This window comes from Sinocyclocheilus grahami, unplaced genomic scaffold (genome assembly GCF_001515645.1).
Source record: "Sinocyclocheilus grahami isolate Dianchi unplaced genomic scaffold, SAMN03320097.WGS_v1.1 scaffold242.1, whole genome shotgun sequence".
Taxonomy (NCBI): Eukaryota; Metazoa; Chordata; class Actinopteri; order Cypriniformes; family Cyprinidae; genus Sinocyclocheilus; species Sinocyclocheilus grahami.
Genome location: NW_015505421.1, coordinates 975,373 through 992,195, shown reverse-complemented (window position 1 = coordinate 992,195; position 16,823 = coordinate 975,373). Strand labels below are relative to the sequence as shown.

General features: G+C 37.8%; 1 protein-coding gene across 4 annotated transcripts in view; it reads right to left on the bottom strand.

Annotated features, from left to right (window-relative positions):
• LOC107597993 (semaphorin-6D-like) overlaps positions 1–16,823 on the bottom strand; it is a 186,490-nt gene that overhangs the window by 27,442 nt on the left and 142,225 nt on the right. For all 4 annotated transcript variants that reach the window (XM_016289221.1, XM_016289224.1, XM_016289222.1 and 1 more), the window contains 10 exons: positions 16,172–16,228; positions 15,346–15,447; positions 10,851–10,941; positions 10,454–10,576; positions 10,281–10,369; positions 9,796–10,013; positions 9,515–9,646; positions 8,710–8,865; positions 7,459–7,632; positions 3,262–3,399 (listed from right to left, as the gene is read on the bottom strand). In XM_016289221.1, coding sequence (XP_016144707.1) covers positions 3,262–3,399; positions 7,459–7,632; positions 8,710–8,865; positions 9,515–9,646; positions 9,796–10,013; positions 10,281–10,369; positions 10,454–10,576; positions 10,851–10,941; positions 15,346–15,447; positions 16,172–16,228 — 1,280 coding nt within the window. The remainder of the gene's footprint in view (positions 1–3,261; positions 3,400–7,458; positions 7,633–8,709; positions 8,866–9,514; positions 9,647–9,795; positions 10,014–10,280; positions 10,370–10,453; positions 10,577–10,850; positions 10,942–15,345; positions 15,448–16,171; positions 16,229–16,823) is intronic.

Genomic DNA, 16,823 nt, shown 5'->3' with positions numbered 1-16,823 from the left:
GGGAAGAGGGGTGTGGAGGGGGGGGGGTAGAGACAGATGGAAAGAGAGAGAGAAAGCGAGTGAAAGACAGAAAAGACAAAAAAGCATGGGTGAGGAGGCTACATGTGAGTCAAAGTGAAATAGAGAGGTCACCATTTTTCTGCTATTTTTTCCTCTTCACAGGTTGTTAATTTCCCCATGCTATGCCTGTGGGTTGCTATGCTTTTTTTTTTTTAGCACTTTATCCATTGTTAAAGGTTAGAAGTGTTAAAATGATGAAATACTTTCTATTATTAGTTTAAATGAAAAATATTTAAGCAAAAATAGAGTTGGGTAGCTAGTCTGTCTATTAGGTTTAAAGTCATCTATATAATTATAAATAATAATAATTGCTTACATTTATATAGCACTTTTCTGGGCACTCAATGCGCTTTACATAGAAGGGGGAATCTCCTCAACCACCACCAGTGTGCAGCATCCACCTGGATGATGCGACGGCAGCCATATTGTGCTGGAACGCCCACCACACACCAGCTTATTGGTGGAGAGGAGACAGAGTGATGAAGCCAATAAGCAGATATGGGGATTGTTAGGAGGCCATGATGGTCAGAGGCCAATGGGCAAATTTGGCCAGGAGGCCGGGGTTACACCCCTACTATTTTTCGAAGGACATCCTGGGATTTGTAATGACCACAGAGAGTCAGGACCTGACTCTATATGTGCTAATGATCTACTAAAAATTGACAAAATTACTTGTTTGAATAGTATATCTACATTATTTTTAAAGTAAGAGAGTATACGAGCAATTTTTAACTAACTGTGCAAAGCTTTCAATGTCAGCCGATGACAGTTTACAGCCGATTTGAGTTTACAGTCTGTTACTGTATGCTGTTTGATGTTGAAAACTGCCATTTTTCATTATATTTTAATTTATTAGTTTAATCATTAACACATTTGTTTGTAGCGAAATAGTTTATTGTTCACTGTACTTTGTTATTCCACAAATTATTTATATACAGTATAGCGGCTAATAAAGTCTTGCACATTCACAAGAAATAGCGTACTCCCACATTGAAAAAGGTGTAAAATAAACATTTTACCAGACAAACATGTTTAAAATTCAGTCTTTCTCGTCTGAGAAAAAAAGAAGTCACCATTTTTAAATTGATGACTCAACTTGCACTGCACAGATTTTTGTCCAATCAAATGGTTTTTACAATGAGAATGTCCCACCCCCTAATAACACCTGCATCCAACTAGCAAGTCGCATTAGTAAGCCAACCATTGGCTTAGAAAAAAAAACAACAACTCACAAACCCTTATTTTATTAAAATATTTTCCACACAAACTTCCAGTTTCCACAAAGAAATACGTAAACATAGGGAGTGTGATTTTCTTTGAAAATGCATAAACTTTTTAAAAAATTTTTGTAGCTTGATTTTCTTGAAAAAGTGTAAACTTGTGTCTCTGTCATGGCAACATGGCAACAGTGTCTCAACCAATAGTGTGAGTTTGGGGCGGGGCTATCTGTTTGACTGACCAATAGCAGATAGTTTGGGGAAACCTTTTAAAAAACGTTATTTTTGCAAATAACATTTGATAATGCACAGAAATTACACAAACAGTGTTAAACTTTGAATACTGGAGGCTCAAAGAAATTAGCTCTTCAACCACAACAAACTTCTTTTGTTCTTTTAGGTTAAAAAAAACCTCTTTGAATTTAAACAGACACAGCTGTTTTTGCATCCAGCACTCAATGTGCGTGAAAACAATTCAGTGAGAGAAAAAACAGAGAGAATTCAGTCTTTCTCGTCTGAGAAAAAAAGAAGTCACCATTTTTAAACTGATGACTCAACTTGCACTGCAGAGATTTTTGTCCAATCAAATGGTTTTTACAATGAGAATGTCCCACCCCCTAATAACACCTGCATCCAACTAGCAAGTCGCATTAGTAAGCCAACCATTGGCTTAGAAAAAAAAAACAACAACTCACAAACCCTTATTTTATTAAAATATTTTCCACACAAACTTCCAGTTTCCACAAAGAAATACGTAAACATAGGGAGTGTGATTTTCTTTGAAAATGCATAAACTTTTTTAAATTTTTTTGTAGCTTGATTTTCTTGAAAAAGTGTAAACTTGTGTCTCTGTCATGGCAACATGGCAACAGTGTCTCAACCAATAGTGTGAGTTTGGGGCGGGGCTATCTGTTTGACTGACCAATAGCAGATAGTTTGGGGAAACCTTTTAAAAAACGTTATTTTTGCAAATAACATTTGATAATGCACAGAAATTACACAAACAGTGTTAAACTTTGAATACTGGAGGCTCAAAGAAATTAGCTCTTCAACCACAACAAACTTCTTTTGTTCTTTTAGGTTAAAAAAAACCTCTTTGAATTTAAACAGACACAGCTGTTTTTGCATCCAGCACTCAATGTGCGTGAAAACAATTCAGTGAGAGAAAAAACAGAGAGAGAGAAAAAAAGATGTTTTCTCACAGGTCCACAGAGAATCCCGTGTGATTGTTTCTCCTGAGGCTGAGCAGGCATGAGCTAACAGATTGGTAAAAAGTTAGGACATGGCTTTATCAGACATCAGGATTGTTTTTGGAAAGAAACTGGGACTGATATTCCCTGATAGGATTTGGAGATGTTTTATAAGGAAATACAGTCTATCAGCTTGCTCAAACTACAGCTGTGTGGAAAAAAAGGATTGTTTGCTGTGTCTTGGCCTGTGGCCAATCAGATGGCTCTAATTTGTGTGTGAGTAGTCGAAGCATGTGTTGATGCTGGCTGGAGGACTGCAGCATGTGATGGAGGAAACACGTCTACATCAATGACGACCCTTCTCTGTGGCTACAAGGCAACAAGCTAATAACTTTTGTCCTCTAAAATCCATCCGTGTTTAAATTTGAATGCATTTAAGAATGCATGTCTTTGGAAACACACACCGCTTTCAGTGCACTTATGGAGGACGTGATCCATAATAGATCAAAAGCGATAGAGCACATAGGACTTTTCAGAAGATTCTTGCATGGCTGTCATAAATTTTTCTGTGAGGACTGAGCTGCTGCACTGCATCGTCAAACGAGTTTGTGATGCTGGTTCCATCTTCAATAAATGTTTTAAACTACTCTACGATAGTAACACTTATGAGTTTACTTGATTAAAATAGTATAAGACACTTAAAGGTGTAGTACAGCATTGTATATATTAAGTGCACTCACATGTAATACATATTTAATGGGAATGATTGTGGGCCTGGGTTTCATGTCACTCACTTTTTGCAGTCGTCGTAGTCAGAACAGCGACTGAGTGGAACACGGATCACGCAACTTGAGAATGCCACAAACAGGGCATGATGGTCCTTGTCCAACTCCAATCCCAAAATCCTTCGGTCCTCACCATGTACATTACACCTGAGGAGAGAAATGGTGTTTTGTGTTGGTATGCCATTAAAGAGGGTCCAAAAGTACCATATATTCACATAAAACATTAATATTAATAAAAAAGGCTATGTTATGAATTGAAAGCTACTACTACAAAAATGCAGTAGGCACATGTCCTGGATGCATGGAATAACTGGATTACAGAGTACATTGTACAAAATGTGCTGTATACAACCAAAGTACAGTGCACAAAATACTGTATCCCACAATGCAATGCAAGGACCTTCAATTTGTAGTGTGACAAATAAACTGAAAACAATTTCAACCATACTTGTTTCGTACGCGGCAGGTTTAATATAGTTAACTAAAACTACAAAAAAATAAAAAATTAACATTAAGTAAGGAACAATTGACGACAGGCCATTGAATTATTAGTAATGCACACCTGAGGTGGTGATGCAGTTATTCCGCTTATACTACGGTTACCACACCTCACAACATTGTTCAGATGATGTATTTCAAGATATTCGTCAGGTTTTTGTCCTTAAAACGCTTGTGTGTAGGATTCATTTCTTACGCATCTCATCCAACGCCTCCATTGCTAATTCCAAAACGTAATTTTAGACCTAGTAACAAAGGCTTGAGCAGTTGATAGCAGACGAATGCAGTTAATAATGCAGTTATGAGAGAGAGGGGGAGAGAAAGAGAGAGAGAAAGAGAGAGAGAGAGAGAGAGAGTAATTAACATTAAGTAAGGAACAATTGACGACAGGCCATTGAATTATTAGTAATGCACACCTGAGGTGGTGATGCAGTTATTCCGCTTATACTACGGTCACCACACCTCACAACATTGTTCAGATGATGTATTTCAAGATATTCGTCAGGTTTTTGTCCTTAAAACGCTTGTGTGTAGGATTCATTTCTTACGCATCTCATCCAACGCCTCCATTGCTAATTCCAAAACGTAATTTTAGACCTAGTAACAAAGGCTTGAGCAGTTGATAGCAGACGAATGCAGTTAATAATGCAGTTATGAGAGAGAGGGGGAGAGAAAGAGAGAGAGAAAGAGAGAGAGAGAGAGAGAGAGAGAGAGAGAGAGAGAGAGAGAGAGAGAGAGAGAGAGAGAGAGAGAAAAATAACAAAAAAGATGCCATGTTTTCAGACATGTTTGTTTGATTTAGGGCTTTACTCCCCTGTTACAAACGTAAAGGGTCTTATGAAGTTCCCGTAAAATATTGCAGTCTAACTGTAGTCTATCTCCAGAGGCAGAAGTCTAGCATTTTCTTTACCTCAGAGGGAAATGCATATTCAGACCGAGCATACGGTCAGCAGACCGCAAAAAGGCTGCATATTTATTTCCACATCATTTATTCTCATTACACAGTCCTCAGGATGTCAATGGAGCCATTTCTGCTCCGAGAGAGCGGAAGAAAATGAGAGAGGGAGGGAGAGAGAGAGAGAGAGAGAGAGAGAGAGAGAGAGAGAGAGAGAGAGAGCGAGATTAAGCATGTGCAAATTACCCGAGTCTGTGCGTCTCTCAACAGTGTTAGGCAGCAGCGTCTTTACTAATAGCGAAACTGTAAGTTCATCTACTCTAACAACAGCAATGTTATTACCTCGCTAGTGAGAAATGTCATGTAGCTTTTAAGATAAGCTATTTAACTAATAAAATCGACAGAGCAGTGCTGACATCATGTTTCTGTGCATGTGTATGTTTCCGTGTGTGTAAGTGTCTGTACTGTATGTGTGTGCATTTGTAAGGAGAGAGCGGGATAAAGAGAGTATATGTTTTTCGTAATAATTAATTAAATGTAATTTTGTGGCAAAAACATGGAAATAATTTGTCATTTTCATCGTATTGTTTACATAATTTATTTGCTTGGCCAGTGTTGTTGTGGGTTTTGGTGCTTTTGCTGTTGTAGGCTGTAAGGACCTCTGAAATAACTTTATCATTTGGTGAAGTGATCTGGAGACACAGTGCGGTCAAGACCTGCCTGGAACTACTTTAGCTGTGCGTTTCCCTGAAATTCAGATTCAAGCATTCAACAGCCCCTTAGTAAAATATAAAATAAAATATAATCAAAACGTATTTTATTTTAGCTCGGTGTCAAGGCAATATTTCTCATTTTCATTTATTGTAACTTAATGTACTAAAATGACTAATAATACAAATTAATAAAGGCTACATAAATATAAAAAAATATATAACAAAACTTTAAATATGGAGTAGTCATGTCCTCCTGGTCACAGTATGCTTTCATTTTATGGAAAAGAGCAGCTCAGGATTCTTATCTTATATTGTGTTCAAAAGGATATTGAAAGTGGTTTTAATAGAGGTCGGGGCAAAGCTTTCTCTCTGATGGAAGGAAAAAGCAATCTCCAATAAAAGAAAGAAAAAGAAAAAAGAAAAACCCAATATAGAAAGAAATCCAATATGTGTGTCACTCAGATGAGTCACCCCCATTGAGCTGATTGAAGAAAGTCATGCCATAAGGATGACTACAATTCATCTTCCTCAGTATCTGTAATAATCAAAATAAATCCTTTTCATCATGTTAAGTGTCGTTCCCAAAGGGTAACTTTTACGTGAGGTGGGGTTTTCAAGGGAAAAAGTGAGCAATGCTGCTTGAAGATGTGGTCACATTTTGTTGTGGAACTTGTGAGTCTCAGCTGGAGTTGAGGCAGGTTGTCAGATACACAAGAGCAACACAAACATTGGCGAGATCCCAGGAGTACAATTACAGCTCCACACATACCATCCGTCCCATTTACTGCAGGAGAGATTCTCTCTTAATCAAACACCTCTGTCGACATTGAGTTTGGGGTTATGTGTGTGCATGTTTATGTTTGCCTGAGACCTGTCAAAAGAGTGTGAACTGCATGAAAAAGAGCTGAACAGTGAAGATGTGTTTGTAAAGAACCTTCCAGGTGAAGTTGTGTTTGCTCAGACAAGTGACATTTTATCTGTTGCTTGGTTTCCTGCTCTGGGTAGACCTAAAGTCCCTTTCCGGCAAGTCAGTCCACACAGCAGCCATCTTGGTATAGCTCATATCTACTTGAATAAAAACTGAAATCTCTGAAACTGTTTCAATAAAATATTTCAAATAATCAAAATCTGACAGTTGAATCAACAATTTTAGGTCTTCAGCTCAATTCACACTAAAAAAAACTCACTACTGACTCACTAAACTAACACTATTTCTCAGACTCATTCAGTTCATGTGTATTCTAGAATAAACTCTATCAAAACGCAGATCAGCATCAGAGTCATAGCCTCATGGGCAGTGCTCTGACATATGGTTTAGCAGTGCCTCGGGCGACATGAGTTTGAGTCCTCAAAATCTTTTCCCAGTCCTGTTCCCCTCTCTCCTCTCCCTTAGTTTACTGTTTGTCTCATAGTATCCCATTGTACTACCCCACATTTTCAGCAGCCTTGGTTTCAGAAGTATTTCTCCCATAGGAATTAAAAAAGTATCTGTTGAAGATTTATGTCATGAACTAAACCAACCGGTTACAAACTTTAATTTGAAGCAAAACAGTATTGGAAAATCAGACAAAAAGGCACAACAAAAGGTACAACACTGTGTACCACAGTCCCAAGAAGCATTGAGAATTAAAAAACAAGAAACAAACTAACTGAATTAAAAACAATAGAAAAATATAAAACTGCTGATTTAAAGATTGATTATATGTATTCTGTTTATTGAAAAATATGCATGCATATATATATATATATATATGTATACTGTATGCATATAAATATATAAATGCATATAAAAATATATACCATATGTCATTTGCAGTGCTTTTTTTGGCAATGGGTGGGTTTAGATTTTCTTGTCGTGATTCTCTGATAGTTTTTTTTTACCAGGAATTCTTAATTACTTAAATAGAATTTAAAATAATGCAGTTTGATGGCTTCAACAAAACCATATATCATTGATTACCAACACTCCAGCTCATAGTAGGTCTGTCTTTAATGGTTGATAAGTTATAATAAAAAAATATATTTTCTTAGTTTTTAGTGTGGGCAAACAAAATAACATCACGTCGCAACAAAGGAGTGTGTGCGTGCAATATAACTCACATGTTGGGGTTGTAAACATCTATGTCCTCCAAAACCTGCGTGCTGTAGGTGGAGTTTGGGTGCATGCTGGCGAGAATCTTCAGAACTCGTCCATTTTCTGAACCCAGAAACAGAACCGTGTAGTTCTTATATGGGCCAGCTGCTGTGTCCACAGCGATCTGGGTCAGCTTGAACCTACATCAGGAACATAAGCTAATTAGTCAACAAAACAAATCTAAAACATGTCTTTCCATCACAACACTAAATGTTTATTTATTCTCTAACACTAATAACAGTTGCCTTTTCTCTGGAGAAAGAAATTCAGATGTTAAAGGGTTAGTTCACCCAAAAATGAAAATTAGTCCATGAATTACTCACCCTCAAGGCATCCTAGGTGTATATGACTCTCTTCTTTCAGACGAATCCAGTCGGAGTTATATTTAAAATAGTTTTTGATCTTCCAAGCTGTTTAATAGCAGTCAGTGGGTGTTGCAATTCATCAGTCCAAAAGAAGTGAAATAAAGCGCATCCATCCATAATAAAAAGTGCCTCACACTGCTTGGGGGGGGGACTGTATTGCGCATGCGCCACTCAGAAGTGACGAACATGGAAGCGCAGGGGAGAGATCAAAACAAAACAACGGTCACAAATTAGAAGTACAAAACGAGGATTTGTAAAGAATAATGTCGAAGGATTTCGATCCAAGCCAAGAGGAGACTGGTTTTCCTTTGCTAAAGTAAGGAAACTTTGCTTCCTTTGCTCCTGTAAACAAACGTTGGTTTTCACAAGACTCACTGGCGCATGCGCAACGCCGACATCTTACGTCATGCTCCCAGAGCTGCTTCCGTGTACAACTGTGGGCGCAAGCTAGATTAAAGTGATTACTACGTTTTGAATATGGATATTTTTCTTACAATAACGCATCGATTCACTATAGGACACCTTTGTTCCCTCCCCGGAGCCGTGTGAGGCACTTTTTATTATGGATGGATGTGCTTTATTTCACTTCTTTTGGACTGATGAACTGCAACACACGCTGACTGCCATTAAACAGCTTAGAAGATCAAAGACAATTTTTAATATAACGTCTGAAAGAAGGAAGTCATATACGCCTAGGATGGCTTGAGGGTGAGTAAATATTGGGCTAATTTTCATTTTTGGGTGAATTATCCCTTTAAGAACACAACTGGAGAAATAACGAGAGACACAGAGTGCTAAAATAATGAGTGGTCAAGTGTATAATTTCTGTCATGTGTGTTTGTGTGTGCATACCTGCTAGTGGTTCGTGTGAAGCAGGGTCGGTTGTTGACAGACGGTACGGCCTCATCCATTAGTGGATAAGACTTAATGAATGTAAGAGTTTCATCAGGGAAATCTGTGGAGGACTTATAACCAGCAGCAGGGCCATCACCAGCACAGGACCCCGGCCTGGAGAGAGATACAGATAAAAAAATCAATAAGACTTCTACCTGCTCAGACTTTTCCCATGAAGGCTCATAGAAATGATTTACAAAAACAGCTCACACACATACAATTAACAAGAACCATTCCGACCATCTCATGTTTTTCATGTTCATTTATTTTTTCAAAAAATACAGTAAAAACAGTAATATTGTGAAATATTATTACAATTTAAAATAACTCTTTGATATATAATTTAAAACATAATTTGTGTGAGGGCAAAGCTGAATTTTCAGAAGCCATGACTCCAGTCTTCATTGTCACATGATCCTTCAGAAATCATTTCAGCATGCTAATTTGGTGCTCAAACATTTCTTATTATTACCAGTGTTAAAACAGTTGTGATGCTTCATATTTTTGTGAAAACTGATATACGTTACAGGATTTGTGATGAATAGAAAGTTCAGAAGAACAACATTTATTATTATAAAAATGAACGCGTTCTTGCTTATTACTGTCTATCTTTTTTTTTCTATTATTGACTGTTTACTACTTGAAGACTACACTCTATATTTTAAATTTAATTCATATATATATATATATATTATTATAAAAGCATTTACTAATATTAGTATCAACTGGATTGTTCATATTGCGATACCCCTTCATGACTTACCGTGGTTTGGGCACAGTTTCATCAGGAACTGGCGTCCAGGCCAACTCGCTGTTTCGCTGCTCCTTAAACTTTCCATTAAACGCTTTCTCTATGTCATCCATGTAGAACGCACATACGGCAGAACCGGTGATGCTGAGGAGATAAAAGCTCTGTTGGATGTTTTTTTTTTTTTTTTTTAAACAAACTCTTATTCCAACAAACAAACTATTCATAAACAAACCAAATGGATTGGATTTAAATAAATGAAGACAGTCAAATCGTATTGTGGTGAGACTCGGTACCTGTTGGCTTGAGTGGTAAAGACGCCTAACACCGCAGGCCTGTGGTTGATCTGCATGACATTGGTTAATGACTGAAGAACGTCAAAGTAGAAAAATGAATCGCCCGGAACCGAACAGTTTAACCGGGCTTTCAGGAAAGACGTCCAGTAGCGTTCTAGAACCCTTGGAGAGCCGCCATTATCATTCTTACACACACGAGCGACCCGAGAGAACACCACCTGGTGTAAGTAAATGAGACATAAGAAAAGTAAGGAAGTGCAAGACATTTTTCAAATGTACATGGGCAAATAGTTTGTTTTAAGCATAGTTAAATTGTTAGGCTTTTTCTAAAAACAAGAGAAAAAAAATTTAAGTTCATGCAATTTTGCTTCAAGTTAATTTATATTGTTTTAAGGATGTTTACATATTTTTTTTGTGGAAAGCCAGACAAAAATAACTATATATCTTTTTGCAGAATACTGAAGAAATGAACTTTAGTGTCTGACCTTGCCAAGGGTGGTGTACTCTACTGCAATCTCACTGAGGAAGAAGTAGATGTAGTTCCCGTACTCAATGGCATGAAGAAAATGAGGCTCTAAATAAACCAAGACATGATTAAAAACAAGAACTGAAATTATACAGAAAATAAATGTAGGTAGCTGAATAACAGCAGACTCACCTCGAAGCCATTTTGAGTCGTATTTTACAGTACGCAGGACAGGACTACTTTCTCCTAAACTTCGGTAAATCACTGCATCACTTGCTAGAAAATCTGTCATCGTGGCTGAATAAAAGTCACCGCCTGGGAAGTGAGGTGAGAAATAAGTATGGATAAATCAAAACAACACGAACCCCACAAAGAAGAGCTCAGTTCAGTTCAGTGTGTATATGGCACAAAGAGAAAAAAGAGAGACGTGTCTCATCTCCCTCATGTCCCTTTTGAATCTCTGTGCTTCTGTGATCACTGCTGTCTCACTGCGACTTCCAGCGCTTTGTAAAATGTCAGTAGAACACTAGTAAGATTATAGGAGATTTCGTGTCTTCCTCCCCAGACGGCTGGTGCTCTGCCAACTCACCGGCAAACAGGCCAACGTTGGACTGGCGGGATTCGAAAGGGCAACGGGCTTGACCGACCACCTCCTCTCCGTCCTGCTCCAAAGACGACATCTGACCGGATAGAGGAAAAAAAGATCCCTTACACATAACTAAAGAACCCTAGAAATAGAGCACTATATTCAATGTCTATTCAACTTCTTGTTGAGGGCGAGTAAGTGACTGAACGTTAATGTTTTGGGTGAATTGTCCCTTTAATATTGTAAATTCTGATTCAGAATCTTTTGAGAAAAGAGCTGTGATGCATTGGTGAATCGTTTACAACTACAATGAAAAATATTTGGTTGTAAAACTATTTTCACTCTGAAACTGCTGTTAAATTTCACAAATTATTCTAAGTATGTTTCTTGTAAAACACTCCAATAATCTTTATTCAAAATGCCGAAAAACCTTTCCTTGCAGTGTCATTAAAAATACCATTTAGGTCATGTTTTAAATACTGGTTGGTGGTTTTTGCACAGACTTTTGGGTGCTTGAAATCCAGTGTTGTATAAATGTGGGCCGGTGGTTGGTGTGTGTTCCATGGTTGTTTTGTTTTGTTTCTCTTTGGGAACTGTAGGTGTGAACAGTGTGCCAGTTTCTCTTGTTAGTCAGAGACAGAGCAGAAGCTCCCGACCTGTGGTGTTCACAGAAAAAAACAGCATGCTAACTGCCTTTGTTGGGTGACGCACACATGTGTGTGTACAAATCCACACAGATATTCACCCTGCAGGGCTAGAGACATCCTCACAAAGACGGCTGGATTACACACGCACAAACACATTTAGCAGTGCGGCTGAGAGGGTCCTATGGGCATTCTGGTATTCAGGGTCACATTGTGTGTCATCCCTACCAGATTAACACCTACTGAAGCTCACCAGCACTTACACCGCCCTGTAACTCACAGGGATAGAGGGGAATTAAAGCTGGAACAGCACTGGATTGGTTCTATGTCAAAGAGTGACTATCTATACCTCTATTGAGGAAAGTGTGCCTGTTTGTTGTTTAATGTGTCTGTATAACACTTTAATAGAAATATGAATAACCTAAACCTTACTCATAAAGGAACGAATGATAAAACACAGCAAAAACAGTGCTAGCAAAGCACCAATATAAAAATTTTGTCAGATAGTGATAAGATAAGTGGTAAGTGTATTTAAATTTATACAAGCAATAGATGACTGTAAAGGTTATCTAAACTTAAAAATATGGGAGCATATGCATATAAAAAAAGAAAAGAAAAATCAGATACCTATATATACAGTGGGGAAAAAAAGTATTCAGTCAGCCACCAATTGTGCAAGTTCTCCCACTTAAAAAGATGAGAGAGGCCTGTAATTTTCATCATAGGTATACCTCAACTACGAGAGACAAAATGAGAAAAAAAATCCAGAAAATCACATTGTAGGATTTTTAAAGAATTTATTTGCAAATTATGGTGGAAAATAAGTATTTGGTCAATAACAAAATTTCATCTCAATACTTTGTTATAATATACCCTTTGTTGGCAATGACAGAGGTCAAACGTTTTCTGTAAGTCTTCACAAGGTTTTCACACACGGTTGCTGGTATTTTGGCCCATTCCTATAAAACTAATATCTCAGCTGATAACACATATATCATGCCTCTCTAAAGAAAACCTACATTACAGATGCTTTTGGTGCAAGAATTTTTGAATAACAAACAGACACTGGGAAATAAGCATGTACAAATAAATATCCAATATTGACCAATACCGATAAATTCTAAAAAATATTTTAATATCTCAGCTGATAACCGATATGGCACTGATATATTGTGCCTCTCAAAAGAAAACCTTCATTATGGATACTTCTGTTGCAAGAATTCTTGACTAACATAAACAGACATTAGGGAAAACATGTTATAATAGTCTAAAATGGCAAATGTTACTTTTCCAAAAGTCTCAAAACTACTATTTCTCCTCAACCTCTCTTTGCACAGTTTTCCAGAAAGTTCTCCACAGTTAATGTGTAACCTCGCGAGCTGTGATTTGAGGGTGAAGGAATGCATGAGAAGACGAGGCAGAGGAACTGAGTGACATGATTTGCACAACGTGATATATCGTCCTTCTCCAGGGCTCTAACAAACTGGCCTTCTCCTCGGAGAGATGCAGAAAAACGAGACGGTGAGTGAGAGAAACGGAGACAGACAGAGAGAGAATCGCAGGAGGAGGAAAGCGAGGGATATAGATGGAAGATGTCTTCAGGGTAAGGTGCATAAATCAGGATCTCCAAAGAGCCTTAAACGGAAAAATTGAGAGCAGAGCCTCATCCGTGAGTTAAGCTGACTCCCTGCTGGCCTCCTCCAGAGTTTAGTCAGATTTACATGCTCTCTGGCAAACAAGCACACGGGCACACACACACCACTCAGGAACTAGTCTGCTAATGTTGATGGAAACCATCAATCACAGGACAGGCCTAATTCTACATCAAACTAGTGATATGTTGCCTATTTGTGCAGGCAAAAAAATTCCTTGAGATTCTTAAAGATCATTATTTGACATTTTCGAGTGAAACAGAATATTTACTGGGAGGGACTTAAAGGGATTTTTTAATTAAAATATCCAAAAACCACTACACTCTTAAAAATAAAGGTGCTTCAAAAGGTTCTTCAAGCGATGCCAAGAAAATTTTTGGTTCCACAAAGAACTATTCAGTCAAAGGTTCTTTAAAGAACCATCTCTTTCTTACCTTTTCATAATCTGAAGAACCTTTTTACGCCCCAAAGAACCTTTTGTGAAACAGAAAGGTTCTTCGGATGTTAAAGGTTCTTTATGGAACCATTTAGACAAAAAGGTTCTTCTATGGCATCGTGAAGCACCTTTATTTTTAAGAGTGTAGAACAGTGTTATATATTTTGCTGACTTGTGTACTTACATTATCCCAAATGTTTCGAAGAATGTTTAAATCCAGAGAAATAAGCAATTTTAACTAGTGACACGGACCTTGTCCATAGTGTCATTGCGTCGCTTGCCAATGACATCATACACCCTCGATTTCCGGTTTTGTTTTGTAGAAAACATGGAAACACCAAAGACGCTTTAATATGTTGTGCGTTTTATTAGACAGGTGACGACCGGATAGTATTAGTATTATAACAGAATTTTCAAACATATCTAGTATGATAAAACAGTGCTGCTTTACCCCACATACGCACCACCGGAAGGAGCGGAAGTGCTAAAGTATGGCATAATAAAAGCTCCTGAAGCAATTGCTTCAGCGGCCTAGTTTCGCTTCGACGGCTTTCTGCCTCACTCTGCTTCATACTACAATGTTAATAAATCTTTAATACATTAGCTCATCCATGAACATGATTTCTGCCTGAGTCCCGTCGGATTGCGTCGGCTGTGGGGATGAAGACACGCAGTCACGGCGTCATCAAACTACGCCTTTGTTTGTTTTGAATACACGCCCTCTAGCGGTGAAAACTTACATATTGTACCTTTAATTTTGCCAAGTGTGATTTGACTGGATTAGTTAAAAGTTATGAAAACCTATGATAGTATTGGTTAATTTTAATGAAAAATTAATACCAGGGACATTTTAAATAGAAACTAAAAAGGGTCATTTTGATTTCAAGCTGTCTTTTAAGCAGGATCATCATGAAAAAAGAAAAAAAAAAAGAAAACGTAATATAATTATTTAAAAAAGCTATTAGCAAATAGGTAACAATTGATGACTGACTACTACATGAGCTAGAAATGTAAATTTTGGAGTCACTAGGGCTTTTTTTAAAAATAAATGTAAAATTACTTGTGGTTCTCACATCTGACAGTTCTGGCAGTAAAAGCAACCGATCATCTGAGCAAATTATAAAGTCACATGACATTTTTTCCCCAATGAATCTAGGAATTTATTCAGTAAATGCATCTCGATCATAGTTTATGCACACTGAATAAATAATAGTAGTCTGTCATCTGAGTGAAATGATAGTAGCCAATCATATTAGTGATTTATTCACATGACCTGAAGCAAAGTCCGACGATATTTTGGACATGCATCTAGGAACTTACTCAGTAAATGTTTCTATTGTAGTTTATGTGCATGTCTTCTCATTGACTAAAACTTTTATCCACCTTAATTTTTAATGTCCATTTTAATACTTTTATTTACCTCTTGGTGCTTCCATCCAGCATGTTTAGGCATTATCCCAAAATACACAAACTCGGTTAATGTCTTTGGTGGGAGAACACAGAACTCCCTCACAGCAAATTCAGGTTGCAAACAGGTGTGACAGGATATGAATTCATTTCTGAGAAGGAGCAGGGAATATACATTTCTGAAAAGGCCTAATATTAAAATTAATTTTAATGCTGACAAATTTAGGTAAACGTGTGCATTTAGACTGTCAGTTTTGATTCTTTAAAGGGAAGCTTTAGAAGTCTGCGCATCTGTAGGAGGTGTTTACAGTGCGTAAGTATGTGTGTGTAAGTGTGTGACAGAAATAGACTCATCATACCTTGTAGTTGCGACATGTTGGGTTGAACGCATTGGTTCCACATGCAAAGAGAGTTTCATCGTTACGTGGCACCAGCACTTTGATATAGTTGTAACACTCATCCTGTGAAGGACAAGACACTGGCTTTTACTCACACTATATATAACTCCTGATTGACACACACACACTGACTCATCTTGAAGCTTACAGCGAGCATCATTACGGACTCTCTTTTTCCCTCACTTCCACATACACAAATTACCATAATCCCTATGCTGAGCTCCAGGATCTGACTCACTCCCTGCAACTCAGTCTTCAACCAACAATGATATTATAAAGCCTGTGTGTGTTCGCAAATCTACATGTATATGCAGCCACCTGTGGAGAATCACTTAGTCTTGGCCCAGACCATTTACTGACCATCTGATACATACTAACCACAAGACAGGAAAGTGCCTTCTTGATCTGGCAAGGTCTAATCTGATTGGCTGCCTTGACACAATTTTTAGGAATAAGGACAGATTTTTTCTGACTGATAATTATTTTCATGTTATGGCCAATAATTGATAAACTGTCCATATAAAAATTCTACACTAATTTGCCTAATTACATTGAAAATAAAACACTAAAACATCCAATAAATCATTTTAAATGATCTATATGTCAGTCATGTGGTCTCTTCCTGTCTATGTTGGTGGTTTTTTCCCAAAATAAGCTGCAATGTGGACCAGACCTGCCGTTTAGATGAAAGTCTGGCTATGCGAGACTAATGACCACTAAAAGCAACAGTTGCTGACTTCTATCACAATTACAGGGAGGAAGTGAAATAAAAGGGCTGTGTACTCACGCTGTTTTTCCCTCTGACTGTGCATTTCTCCACATCCTTTGTCTTCCATGTCAGTTTCTGCCACACAAACAAACACACAATCATGAGCTCATCGCTATTCACAACAGCTGCAAAGGGAAAATTTCATTTACTTCAATAACATAATAAACACATAATGAAAATAAAAAGGAGGAAAGAGAGTTAGACAATGAGGACTGAGCAACAAGAACAAAGAGAGAGAGAGAGATCCCTGAGGTTGTTAACAAGCTGTGTTCAAGAGTGTGATTGTGTGTGTGTGTGTGTCTGGATGCTTGCTGGTGTCATTAGGTCTGGCTGTATTGCAGAGATTTACTGGGCTGCCCCATGTCAGCCCACCCAACAGGAACAACAGGCAATCAACACCCAAATATTTGCTGCAGTGACATCTTACTCTCAACTGTTAAGATATTAATGTCAGAGAGACCCAAAAGACAAAAGCAGAAAGCGATCACTCCATGTGCAGACGGGTTCATCAACACTACTACATTCGATTGGATTACTGTCATTAACAACAACATATGATGGAAAACAGTTTGATGATGGAAAATTTATTTTGCTATTTAAAACAAGTATATATACTTTAACATTCAGAACTCAAGTTAATTGGTCTCTTGGGGGGGGGGGGGGGGAGGGG